The 13480-nt window shown below is 40.6% G+C and overlaps 1 protein-coding gene across 9 annotated transcripts in view; it reads right to left on the reverse strand.

The window, feature by feature from the left end:
- The window catches only part of pak5 (p21 protein (Cdc42/Rac)-activated kinase 5), a 204203-nt gene that overhangs the window by 5063 nt on the left and 185660 nt on the right, over positions 1 to 13480 (reverse strand). For all 9 annotated transcript variants that reach the window (XM_062044974.1, XM_062044971.1, XM_062044973.1 and 6 more), the window contains 3 exons: positions 7977 to 8103; positions 2756 to 2881; positions 1320 to 1454 (listed from right to left, as the gene is read on the reverse strand). In XM_062044974.1, coding sequence (XP_061900958.1) covers positions 1320 to 1454; positions 2756 to 2881; positions 7977 to 8103 — 388 coding nt within the window. The remainder of the gene's footprint in view (positions 1 to 1319; positions 1455 to 2755; positions 2882 to 7976; positions 8104 to 13480) is intronic.

Consider the following 13480-nt stretch of genomic DNA (forward strand, 5'->3'; position numbering starts at 1 on the left):
TATCGATATATCGCCCAGCCCTACGATGATGTCACGTTATCTATGGGAAAATGCATTTTTAGACAATATGATTTGCCTGAGCGGCTAGGAGACACAGAGAGTAACAAGCAGTAGAAAATGGATTAGAAAGGACAGATTTAAAAATTCATTTAAAAAATAATTTATTTATTTATTTTTATCTTGGGACTTCCTGCGGGCCGGATTTTGGACGCTGGCGGGCCGTATCCGGGCCGTAGTTTGGGGACCCCTGGTCTAAACACTTGCAAAGTCTACAAAATGTCAGTTTTCTTATTATTCCGCACGTACTGTGTGAATACAACTTAATAAAACAATGTCAAATTTCATAAACAACCATTAAGCAAGAAAACAAATGTACAGTGTTACTTTTAGCTAAATGCTAACCCCAACATGTCAACAATTAACTGAATTTCACTGTCTGACTGCTAAGTCCAGCACCTTCCTTGGGGAGTTAGCAGCTGGGCTAGTGCTGAATTTAGCCACTAGCATGCTAACACCTTGGCATGGCACAAATAATTAGCACTTGGCTAAAAGCTAGTGATTTTTGCTAACACGTTGGCTTGGACTTGCACTTGCAAACCTCATAAAGCTAGGAAAGTCTCCAAGAGGAGTTAGCAGGTGTAATGTAATGTGCTAAATGCATGCATAAAGCGGTGATACCTATTATGTCCCTGCAGTGTTCCCCTAGCATGCTGTGCTGCAGTGTCCAATCATTTACAATGTGATGTTCTTTTAGTCACTAGCACGCTGAAAAGTTGACTTTGAAAAAACAATGAGCACTGGGCTAAAAGCTGTACTAGTTTGGACGCTAACCTTAAAATTCCCCATAAGCCTCCGAGAGGAGTCTGCAGACAGATTTTTTTTAGTCACTAGCATGCTAAAAAGTTGGCTTTATAACTACAATTATCACTTGGCTAAAAGTTCTGCTAGCCTGGATGATAAAGCAGCTACACTGAAAAAGGCCCACTGGAATGTTAGCAGCCAAGCTCGTGGTGAATGTTGCCACTAGCTTGCTGATAAGGTTACATGACATGAATGATTAGTAGCACTTGGAAGATGCTCCTACAGTCGGGCTGCTAAGTGCTACACGCTAAAAATGTTCACAAAATCAGCAGCTAGCTAAAATGCTAACATCAGCAAGCTAACAGGCTGATAGGTAGGAGTTAGTTCAAAAAGCTGCTAATGTATGTATGTAATGTTTTTAGCGACTTGTATGCTAAACTTTCATGGATAATTTGCGGTTGATTAAAAGTTCTTTTAGCCTGGCCGCTAACAGTCAAAACGACACCAAAAAATGTTACCTTGTGCGACTCTTTTAGTCGCGGGGGTAGGTTGTCGCGTATCCTCCTCATGGCCTGCAGGGGGGGCTCATTAAAGTAGGGGGGCTCGCCATCCACCATCTCGATCACCATGATGCCCAAAGACCAAATGTCCACCTGCAAACACAACGTGCTGTCAACTTGTGTGTGTGTGTGTGTGTTCTTGTATTTCCACCCTTCTTGAGACATCAACAAGGAAAAGTACCTTCCATATGAGGACCGGTGAACAAGTCAGAACATAAATCATGGTCCCAATACGGAAATCCATTGCATCTAATAGAGAATGTCTCATTTGCACCACTGGTGGTGAAATCTATCAAAATTAGGGTGGTCCCAAAAAGGAGGGATTTTTCAAATTGACTGTGTGTCGGTTTTAAAAGTGCTCCCCCTCTGGTCAGCATATGAAATAACAAGTGTGTGTAAAAATTTGAAGTGCTCCTCCTCTGGCCAACATATGTAATAACAAGTGTGTGTAAGAAATTGAAATGCGCCCCCTTTGGCCCAAATTAATTAGAAAAAAAATAAAATTAATATGTATATAGAGACATACTGTAATAACTTGAAGTAAATAATGAAGACTAAAAACCAATTACCAACAAAAAATTTAAAAAAATAAAAATTAACTAAAAGCAGTCTTTTTCTCACAATGTGTCGACTTTTTTGTTATAAAATTGGGAACGATTTCTCATATTATTTCTGTTTCTGTAATATTGCAATATTTTCTCCTAAAATTATTACTTTATGTAAAATTATTATTTTTTTAATGCAAAATGTTGACATTTGTCATATAAAATTCTGACTTCCATCACAATATTGCCAATTTTTTTAGTGTTCTTTTAAAACGGTGGCATTTTTTGAGTAAAATTATGACTTTTGTCATAATTTTGCCAAGTAAAATTCTGATTATTATTATAATATTGCCCAAATTTTTAAGTTTTCTTATAAAATTGTGACTTTTGTTGAGTAAAATTACAACTCTTTTCATAACATTGCCTACATTTTAAGCTTTTCTTGTAAAATTGCGACTGTTATTGAGTAAAATTCCAACTTTTATCATAATATTGCACAAATGTTAAGTTTTTCTTCTAAAATGTTGACTCGTGTTGAGTAAAATTACGACTTTTATTACAATACTGCCAAAATTCTAAGTTTTTCTTGTGAAATTGTGACATTTTTCTTGTGAAATTCCAACTCATGGTTCACAACAAGCTGTTTTATATGTGCATAGTATGTATATATTATTAATGTTGTAAATACAAATCTTTATATATCTAGAAAAGGTGGTCCTAAAAAGGTAGGCATTTTTCCGAGGTCTCAAGCAGGTAACTAATACAATAATGTGTGTGTGTGTGTGTGCGTGTGAGCGTGCGCGAGTGTGCGTGTGTGTGTGTGTGTGTGTGTGTGTGTATGAGGGTCACCTCAGTGCCGTAAGGTAATCTGGAGATGACCTCTGGCGCCATCCAGTATGGCGTCCCTACCAGGGACTTCCTCTTGGGCACCTCTTTGGACACTTGGGCGCAAAAGCCAAAGTCTGACAGCTTAATCTGTGCAGCACGCACACGCAAACACACACACACACACACACACGCGCACGCACACACACAGGAACAGGTCATTGTTCGATTCCTTGGCAGAGGAGCGCTGATCCACAAGGAGGGAGGTGCTAATCTAATGTATTAGCAGCTAATCAGCCTTCAATTAATCACATCTCATCAGCTGGTTAGGAGGCCTTAGGCAGGATTTAATTAGTGAGATGGAAGTGAAGAGGAGGTGACATGGTGAGTTTGGAGGAGGTCAGTGTGTGCATGTGAAAATGTGCATGGTATTTGAATGTGCAGATCTGAACAAAAGGTGCACAATCCAGATTTTTTTTTTAAACTTTTGTGAGCATTTTCTTTCTTTTCTCAAGCAATACTAATGACAAAAAAGTACTTTCAGGCCAAAATAACATCATTTTCAGTAACAGATTGAAACCACTTGCCTCACTATAAAACAAAAATAGTTTAGCATATCGGTGGATCTTATTTTCTTCCTTTGACTTTTTTGAATGACAAATAGAAAAATAGTAATTATATTGGAATAAACATGTTGAATAATGTAAATGATAAATTAAATCCAGATACTGAAGTAGATAAACAGAAGAACAATCAAAAACACAAAATAATTAAACTATAGAAGTATGTATATTTGTTAATTTAATTAAAAACAAAATATACGATTATATCAAAATGTATAATATCATCTTGTCATGCAGTGCAACAAATTTTACTGCTAAAATGTACAATTCTGACATGTGTAGATTCCATCCAATTCTGTATTTTAGTGGCGTCCCAATACAACATTTTCACTTACGATACTTAGACTTAGACAAACTTTATTGATCCACAAGGGAAATTGTTCCACACAGTAGCTCAGTTACAAAGGCTGGAAAGGATAATGATGGAAAGGATAATGCACACAAAGGCACAAAAAGAGGGCCAAAAAAAAGGTATAAAATAGACGAAAAATGTACTGTGGTAAAATACTAATATTGGAGCCTTGAGTACTGGCCAATTACGATATTAATCCAAAACGATATCATAGTGTAAACTTGTATCATTATTTTGTGGTGTGAAATGTTAGAGAAGGTTGGATGAAGTGAAATGAGTAAAAGAGAGCAGTTTGATAGGTGAGACAAACACTCACTCTTTTGACAGATTTATGCTCCTTATGTAGAGTCTTCATTTGTTTTTGGTGACACAGAGTGGTCACAGTAATTAATTAAGTTACGCTCATGACCCAGTAAGTTGAATGATGCGGACACGTTTGTTACTGGATACTTCCTATAATTATTTGATACTTGTTTATATTGACAACTGTGGTGTATTAGATATTAAATATAATATTGTTCAATTAGGACACTGCATCTGGGAAGTATTCACAGCACTTCCCTTTTTCCACATTTTGTTATGTTACAGCCTTATTCCAAAATGGATTAAATCTATTTTTCCTCAAAATTCTACACACAATAACCCATAATGACAATGTGAAAAGTATTCCTTAATTTTGCAAATGTACTAAAAATAAAAACATACAAGTACATACATGGGTATACACAGTATTAAAGAACCATATGGATGAACTGATGTTGTTGTGCTGGGACTCTTCACCCGTGAGCATTCTCCGGTTAGGGAATAAGGACACCGTTTTACGTTTCAACTTCTTCTTTATATGTAACTTTTTAGCAGCAGCAGCTAAGTACACTCTCACATACACACTGTTCAACACACTGCCTGAAGGACCCCGGGAAGTAAACATAACTGCCCGGTAAACTGCCTGACTCAAACAGACTCAACTTAAAGGTGCATGACTACATTAATAGCTTGTTTACGTCAACAATAATATAGTCAATTATATTCAACAATTAACATGAAATAGGGAACTATATCTTCTATCTTAATCACTGACAAAGGGAATTTATAACACACAGCCTTTGCTCAATACTTTGTTGATGCAACTTGGGCAACAATTATAGCCTCAAGTCTTTTTGACTTGTACCACAAGCTTGGCACACCTATCTTTGGGCAGTTTCACCAATTCGTCTTTGCAGCGGGGGGTGCATTGTGTGACCTCTCGAACATGTTTTTTTGGCGTACCAAAATATAATTAATCATATGTAACACTTGGCTTCACTGTCACCACGGTGGGAGACCAGGAAAGACTGGTGTAAGCTTACAATGTTATGCAGATGTATAGTTATACATTTTTTTTTGTCAAATTATACTATATATATATATATATATATATATATATATATATATATATATATATATATATATATATATATATATATATATATATATATATATATATATATATATATGTGTATATATATATATATATATATATATATATATATATATATATATATATATATATATATATATATATATATATATATATATATATATATATATATATATATATATATATATATACCAGTGGTGTGCCGTCAGGGCCAGCAAGGCCTTCTCAGCTGGCCTAACATAACCAGAAATCGTAATAATAATTAATGATGAAAGTAATTTTTAATTTACTTTCCCTAAATATCGAAAAGTATTCATATTCTCTTCATGTCATATTATGCTCCTTCCAGCGCTGTTGTTTTTAGGTTAGAGTTAGTATCCAATCAGAATTCAGCTAGCTTATGTTGCCGTGCTGTAACAAATCTGCCCGGGGCCTTCAGAATCAACAATGCAGGCGTCTGTGCACTGTAAGTGAACGGACACATACAGTTGATAGACAGTTGTGATAGCCAATCAGATTACGAGTTATTGTCAGTAAGGCCTTTTGGATGGCCTTACGATGTGATTGGATACTCACTTGGGAGTCCAAAGTGAGTATCCAATCACAAGTTGCAAAAACAAGGAAGTGGCACAGGAGCCATACGAGCCATAGAAAGCCACAGAAAACTCGCTAGTACTCACAAAGAAGGAGAGCAACAAGTTGATTAGGTGGCAGATATATATTTATATTTGGGCAGCACGGTGGCAGAGGGGTTAGTGCGTCTGCCTCACAATACGAAGGTCCTGAGTAGTCGTGAGATCAATCCCGGCCTCGGGATCTTTCTGTGTGGAGTTTGCATGTTCTCCCCGTGACTGCGTGGGTTCCCTCCGGGTACTCCGGCTTCCTCCCACCTCCAAAGACATGCACCTGGGGATAGGTTGATTGGCAACACTAAATTGGCCCTAGTGTGTGAATGTGAGTGTGAATGTTGTCTGTCTATCTGTGCTGGCCCTGCGATGAGGTGGCGACTTGTCCAGGGTGTACCCCGCCTTCCGCCCGATTGTAGCTGAGATAGGCTCCAGCGCCCCCCGCGACCCCGAAGGGAATAAGCAGTAGAAAATGGATGGATGGATGGATGGATATATATTTGCAAGGATATTTTCAAGAAGGATACTTAAGAGAAACTACATCTTGTGAGATGAGGTCGGCGATGAAATGGGGAAATGCCCGCCATTTCCACTCGAATCAACCGACTACGAGGGGCTATACGGCGTCAAATGGTTTGAAATATTTTATTTCTTTATTTTTTCACGTTTAAAATGTTTTTTGCAATTTTAATTTTGACAGTACAACATAAGATATCTTTTGATTGCTGAAGCGGGTTTATTGATTTTGAAATGCGCCAGAAAATAACCCGTTTGGACACTGTTGCAGTGCGTAAATGTGTTTCTGTATAGTATTTCTCCAGCAGTGGTCATGTGGTGACATCAATGATGGTATTTTGAGAGGTAATCTTTGAAGTCGGACATCACTAAAGGCCTAGGTGGGAAAAGCATGGCCGCCACTGATTTATACTATATACTATATACACGGTGGAGAGTGGGGGAGGGGGCACAAAATAAGTTATTTTTCCTAGGGGGGCCGTAACAGAAAATATTTGAGAAGCACTGGTCTAGTCAGAGAAGTGACCAAGAACTCATTGGTCACTCTGTCAGAGTGACCATACTTATTAGAATACTTCCCGGATCAGTGGCGTGCGGTGAGGTTAATGTCTGGTGAGGCACGACTGCATCATCACAGTCAAATTTACAAACATATGAACCTGCAGTGCAGGTGTACCTAATGTTGTGTCCCTGCGGTCGTTCGCGGCTCCTGCAGCGCGAGCATTGTTGTTTTTGCACTTTTTGGCTTCTTGTTAAGTGACTTTTTTGGGTGGATTTGGTCTTGCACGTGGAGGGTTTGGGTGTGGGCTTTGGTTGGTGTGGCCGCGGTGCTCCCGTCGGGCGGTGCATTCTGCGGCGGAGGTGCTTGGCACCAGGAGGCGGGGTTATGATACGAGCCTCTCACAGTGTGTCTCCGCAGCAGATTTATGATCGCTCAGCACTAAAAATACGTTACACACATACAGTTGTTGACAAAATACACTGTACATTATATACCTCAGCTAACTAAACTATGGAAATGTATAATATAATTCATATAGCAATACGGTCTCACTGCACAGCAGGCCAGCAGTTAGCCGAGTCGCAATCCATGGTGAGGCACAAGTGCCTCAACTGGCTGCTGATCACCGCACCGTCTCTTCTCAGTATTTGAACGGCAAATGTGAAAATAAAAATACAAATAATCTAAAACTGGTGAAGTTAAATAGAAAATAACTTTAGTATAATCACTGGATACATATAACAATTTAATTAATTTTTTTTTCTTTTTTTTTTCTTTCCATGATGGCAGGTGAGGCCCCGCCTCCCCTGCCTCTAGTGACTGCACGCTACTGTCCCGGATGCATTGTATGTCTAGCTTGTGTGCTATTGTGTGCTTCTGGCTGTCCATCTTTGCACAAGTAAACACGCTGCAGGACTTCTCTGAGATGTTTTAACACATTTTACATGCAAGACAATATCATATGATACCTTTTTTTGTTGTTGCTGATATTGGATCTGAACACCTCTAGTGTATTTATTTTTTTAAATTTTGTAACAAAAGGGCATTTTGGGGGAGGGCTGGTTGCTGTGACTTTGCTATTTGCAGTCTAAAATACAACATGTTAGCCTGTGACTGTGTTGTTATGTCAACCACATGTGTTTAAAAGGTCACAGCGCTACGTTTTTAAAGATGGCGGCGTAGGAATGATTCATAAATTGGCGTGGTTACCCGTCCGTCGTTGGTCAGCAGGATGGAGTCACTCTTGATGTCGCGGTGGATGACGCCCTGAGTGTGCAGGTAGGAGAGCGCCCTCAGCACCGACAAGCACACGGTGGCGATCTGCTCCTCGTTCATCCTATAAGCAGACGTGACACAAAGACATCAAGCACGCCTTCCACGGGGATTTGGGACTTCGCAGAGATGCCTTTTTTCCCGTAAAAGATGGAGGAGGCGGAGGTGCGCCTGCAGCTTTTGGTGGTGACGTGCAGAGCGGGAGGTCCCAGATGGAGGTTGAGGCGCAGTGCGGTGCCTCACACACACACACACACACACACACACACACACACACACACACACACACACACACACACACACACACACACACACACACACACACACACACACACACACACACACACACACACATACACTTACAGCTTCAATGAACATGAACATGCGGGTCCAGCTGGCCCTCTGTGTTTATATGAATGTAACGTGTGTGTGCGTGTGTGTGTGTGTGTGTGTGTGTGTGTGTGTGTGTGTGTGTGTGTGTGTGTGTGTGTGTGTGTGTGTGTCTGTGTGTGTGTGTGTTTGTGTGTGTATTATGAGCTGCAAATGTTACATGCGCACTAAAAAAAAATTATTTTTTCGACCCAAATGCTGGGTTGAGCCTGTTGGGTCATATTTATGTTTTTTTTTAAAGTAATTGGGTAGTTTTAGTGACCCGACGAGTAACCCAGCCCCGGGACGTTTCCCAGCCCCAAAAATCAAGTAACAACCCAGCAAGGAAGTACAATTAACCTTGCAGCTGGGTTACATTGTGGAGTGATTCTCTCCTGACTTCTCTCTACCTCCTGAGAGGCGGTCAGTCTAATGCTTAGGGAAAATCAATTAAAAGAAAAGGTTTGTGTGTACTACTTTATAAACTGTCACATACGAGCGAGGATTATCACTGTCTGTATAACGCTAGTTATCCCTCCATCATTTTAGCGAGCAGGGATGGGGGCGTGGCCTAAATACACTGTTAAGGGGGATCAGTGAGGTTGACGTCACACAAAGTGGGTGTGGCCTAAACTGGAATTAAAACTGAAAATAGGTGTATGGCATATCCGGTCGCCATTTTGTTTTGTAGTACTCTCAAGACAACAGCCATTTTAGTTGGTGCCATACCTCATAATGATTTATGCCTCCTACAGGCAGAGGTCGGTATTGTAACTTGTAGTTTGCAAGCAGCCAACTCTTTCCTGTAGAGTTTGCAAAATCATCACGACATCTGGACTACAAAAGAGATGGCCGACAGCTACAAAAACTACAAATTGCAATACTGACGCCCGCCTGAAAGGGTCAAGCCTGACTTCGGTTGGGTGAGTCGTTTTCCCAGAATGCATTGCAGCTACACTTTGTATTTTTGATTAATGTATTGTTATTTATTATGTGCTAAAAATGTATTCATTGCTGGTTTGGAACATTTAATTGCAATTTAACTCAGTTTTAAGGAGAAAAACATGTTAAATACACTTTTTAGAACTGGGGCGTCAAACTCAAATACAGAGTGGGCCAAAATTTAAAACTGAACAAAGCCGCGGGCCAAAGTTGAACAAATTAACCGTTTAATAGGGACCCAAACAAGTTTTGCATTGAATATTGAACAAGAAAGGCTTATATAACTTTAAAGTGACATGCAAAATCGAGTTTCAAATAATAATAATAATAATAATTAAAAAATATCAATGGCATATCAAATACAATTTAAATACAAATTTAATGCCTCTTTTCTATATATCATCAATCAATCAATGTTTATTTATATAGCCCTAAATCACAAGTGTCTCAAATCAACATTAACTTTTTCCACAGGCTAACATACTTGCCAACCTTAAGACCTCAGATTCCGGGAGGTGGGGGTGGGGTGGGGCGTGGTCGGGGGTGGGGCGGGGGTGTGGTTGGGGGGTGGGGGGCGTGATTGGGGGTGTGGTTAAGAGGGGAGGAGTATATTTACAGCTAGAATTCACCAACTCGAGTATTTCATATATATTTCATACATATATATGTATGAAATACTTGACTTTCAGTGAATTCTAGCTAAATATATATATATATATATATATATATATATATATATATATATATATATATATATATATATATATATATATATATATATATATATATATATATATATATATATATATATATATTTATTTTATTATACATATAAATAAAGGAAATACTTGAATTTCAGTGTCGGAGGCTATCCAGTAGATGGCAGTATTGTCCTGTTTAAGAGTGTCACAACATTGCTGTTTACGGCAGATGAACTGCTTTACGGTAGACGAAAACGTGACTGCTGTTGTTGTGTGTTGTTACCGCGCTGGGAGGACGTTAATGAAACTTCCTAACAATAAACCCACATAAGAAACCAAGAACTCGCCCTCAATCATTCTACAGTTATAACGTGATTGGGCAGGCAGGCTGTTTATATCGTGGGAAAGCGGACGTGAAAACAGACTGTCGCCGCTGTCCCCACTCAGGTCCGCATTGAGCTGGAGGGGGCGTGGCCTCCAGCTCCGGCTGAATTCCGGGAGTTTATCGGGAGAACATTTCTTCCGGGAGGTTATCGGGAGAGGCGCTGAATTCCGGGAGTCTCCCGGTAAAACCGGGAGGGTTGGCAAGTATGCTAATGCATTTGAAAATAAAATAACAATGAATAAACCAACCATTCAGGACTTTAAACTGCTCAGTTTGCAGCACACTGATCTAATCTGATGTGCCCAAGCCAGATACCTGGCATCTTTTCTTGGATGCTAGTTCATTAATGTCAGGGCTCAGGCTTTGAGCTGAGGCAACCTTCATTATCGAACGAAGGTGTTCATCAGTCATTATATCTCGTGAGAGCTGTCGTCATGTCCGCTTTTCATCCAGTCTAACAACGTGCCGGCCCAGTCACAAGATATGTGCGGCTTCTGTGCGCACACACACGTGAATGCAACGCACACTTGATCAACAGCGATACACGTTACACTGAGGGTGACCTTATAAACAACTTTAACACTGTTACAAATATACGCCACACTGTGAATCCACACCAAACAAGAATGACAAACACATTTTGGGAGAACATCCGCACCGTAACACAACATGAACACAACAGAACAAATACCCAGAACCTTTTGCAGTACTAACTCTTCCGGGACGCTACAAAATACACCCCCGCTACCACCAAAATCCCCCCCTACACACACACACACCTTGTAGCGTCCCGGAAGAGTTAGTGCTGCAAAGGATTCTGGGTATTTGTTCTGTTGTGTTTATGTTGTGTTACGGTGCGGATGTTTTCCTGAAATGTGTTTGTCATTCTTGTTTGGTGTGGATTGACAGTGTGGCGTATATTTCTAACAGTGTTAAAGTTGTTTATACGCCTACCCTCAGTGTAACCTGTATCGCTGTTGATCAAGTATGCGTTGCATTCACTTGTGTGTGCGTGCAGAAGCCGGGAGGGTTGGCAAGTATGAGAATTAGCGGTGAATGCGGTGTTACCACGGCACCGCCGATGTATATAATCGGCGGGCCAGCTCTAATGTTAATTTGATATCGCCTCAAGGGCCAAGTGAAATTACACGGCGGGCCAAATTTGGCCCACGGGCCAGACTTTGACACCCATGTTTTAGAAGAACCAAAGGTTGAAACTCTGTGTGAGAATTGTCTGTGGAATAGCTAAATTCTTGGGTAAGTCCTTCACATCCTCTTAGTATCAAATCAATGAAAGAGATCACCGGCTCCGTGTGAATGTGAATGTTCCTCATTGTCCAATGTCTTAGGACAGTTTAAGACACAATCTTCACAGCTAAGTATATTCAGTAAAGTGAATTTAGCCTACAAAGAAGTAAACAGATAGATCCATCCATCCATCCATTTCTACCGCTTGTCCCTTTCGGGGTCGCTGGGGGTGCTGGAGCTTATCTCAGCTGCATTCGGGGGGAAGGCGGGGTACATCCTGGACAAGTCGCCACCTCACCAACACAGATAGACAGACAACATTCACACTCACATTCACACACTAGGGCAGTGGTTCTTAACCTGGGTTCGATCGAACCCTAGGGGTTCGGTGAGTCGGCCTCAGGGGTTCGGTGAAGCCTCCGCCGCGGAGGTCAAGACACACCCGACTCATCTTGTAAATAAAAACTTCTCCCTATCGCCGTACTATGGATACCCCCAAACAATGTTCCCTCTAATTTTCCATCTTGATTTGCAGGTGTGTAATTTGTTGTAAGTTTATGCACTGTGTTGGTTTTGTTCTTTGAACGGTTCATTTTGTGCACCAGTAGAAAAAACCTTATAACTTTGTCTTTAATAAAATAAAAAAAACGTTAAATTTTTCACTATAGAAGGGTTCGGTGAATGTACATATGAAACTGGTGGGGTTCAGTACCTCAAACAAGGTTAAGAACCACTGCACTAGGGCTAATTTAGTGTTGCCAATCAACCTATCCCCAGGTGCATGTCTTTGGAGGTGGGAGGAAGCCGGAGTACCCAGAGGGAACCCACGCAGTCACGGGGAGAACATGCAAACTCCACACAGAAAGATCCCGAGCGCGGGATTGAACTCAGGACCTTCATATTGTGAGGCCCATGCACTAACCACTGGCCCACCATGCTGCCCATACAGATAGTTTTAAAACTTAAAGTGTAATTTTTACTTCTTCCTGTCGCTGTTATAAAGATGTTTGGAGTAAAAAAATATTAAAATAATAAATTAATTAGGTAGAATTAACCCAGCAATGCAGTTAAAATTACCCAGTATTTGGGTTGAATATATAACTAGTGTCTGAATGTGAGTGTGAATGTTGTCTGTCTATCTGTGTTGGCCCTGCGATGAGGTGGCGACTTGTCCAGGGTGTACCCCGCCTTCCGCCCATGTGCAGCTGAGATAGGCTCCAGCACCCCCCGCGACCCCGAAAGGAGCAAGTGGTAGAAAATGGATGGATGGATATAACACAGCTAGCTGGGTTAAATTAACCCAGCATTGGTTTGGTCCAATAGTTACCCAGCAGTTTTTAGTGTGTGAGCAAAAAGTCATGCTCACTTGAAGGGTAACACATGCATGCTGTGTTATGCATTCTGTCTCTCACACGCACGCACGCACACACGCACACACACACGCACACGCACACACACACACGCACACACACACACACACACACACACACACACACACACACACACACACACACACACACACACACACATACACACACACACACACACACACACACACACATACACACACACACACAGTAGTTGGAGTAGATTAAGTGTCACACACGGACAGTCAGAGAAGAAAAATGAGCCATGTGATAACTGGATATGCCAAAAAAAAGCATTATACACACCCCGCCCCCTCACATGCGCACACACACAGAGATGCACAACGATTAGAAGAACATGATCACTGAAATACAACAACGTTTTCTGCAAATATATATGTTAATCATCTTGTAAGGTTGTCAAGGGAA

Source organism: Entelurus aequoreus, linkage group LG04, assembly GCF_033978785.1.
Source record: "Entelurus aequoreus isolate RoL-2023_Sb linkage group LG04, RoL_Eaeq_v1.1, whole genome shotgun sequence".
Taxonomy (NCBI): domain Eukaryota; kingdom Metazoa; phylum Chordata; class Actinopteri; order Syngnathiformes; family Syngnathidae; genus Entelurus; species Entelurus aequoreus.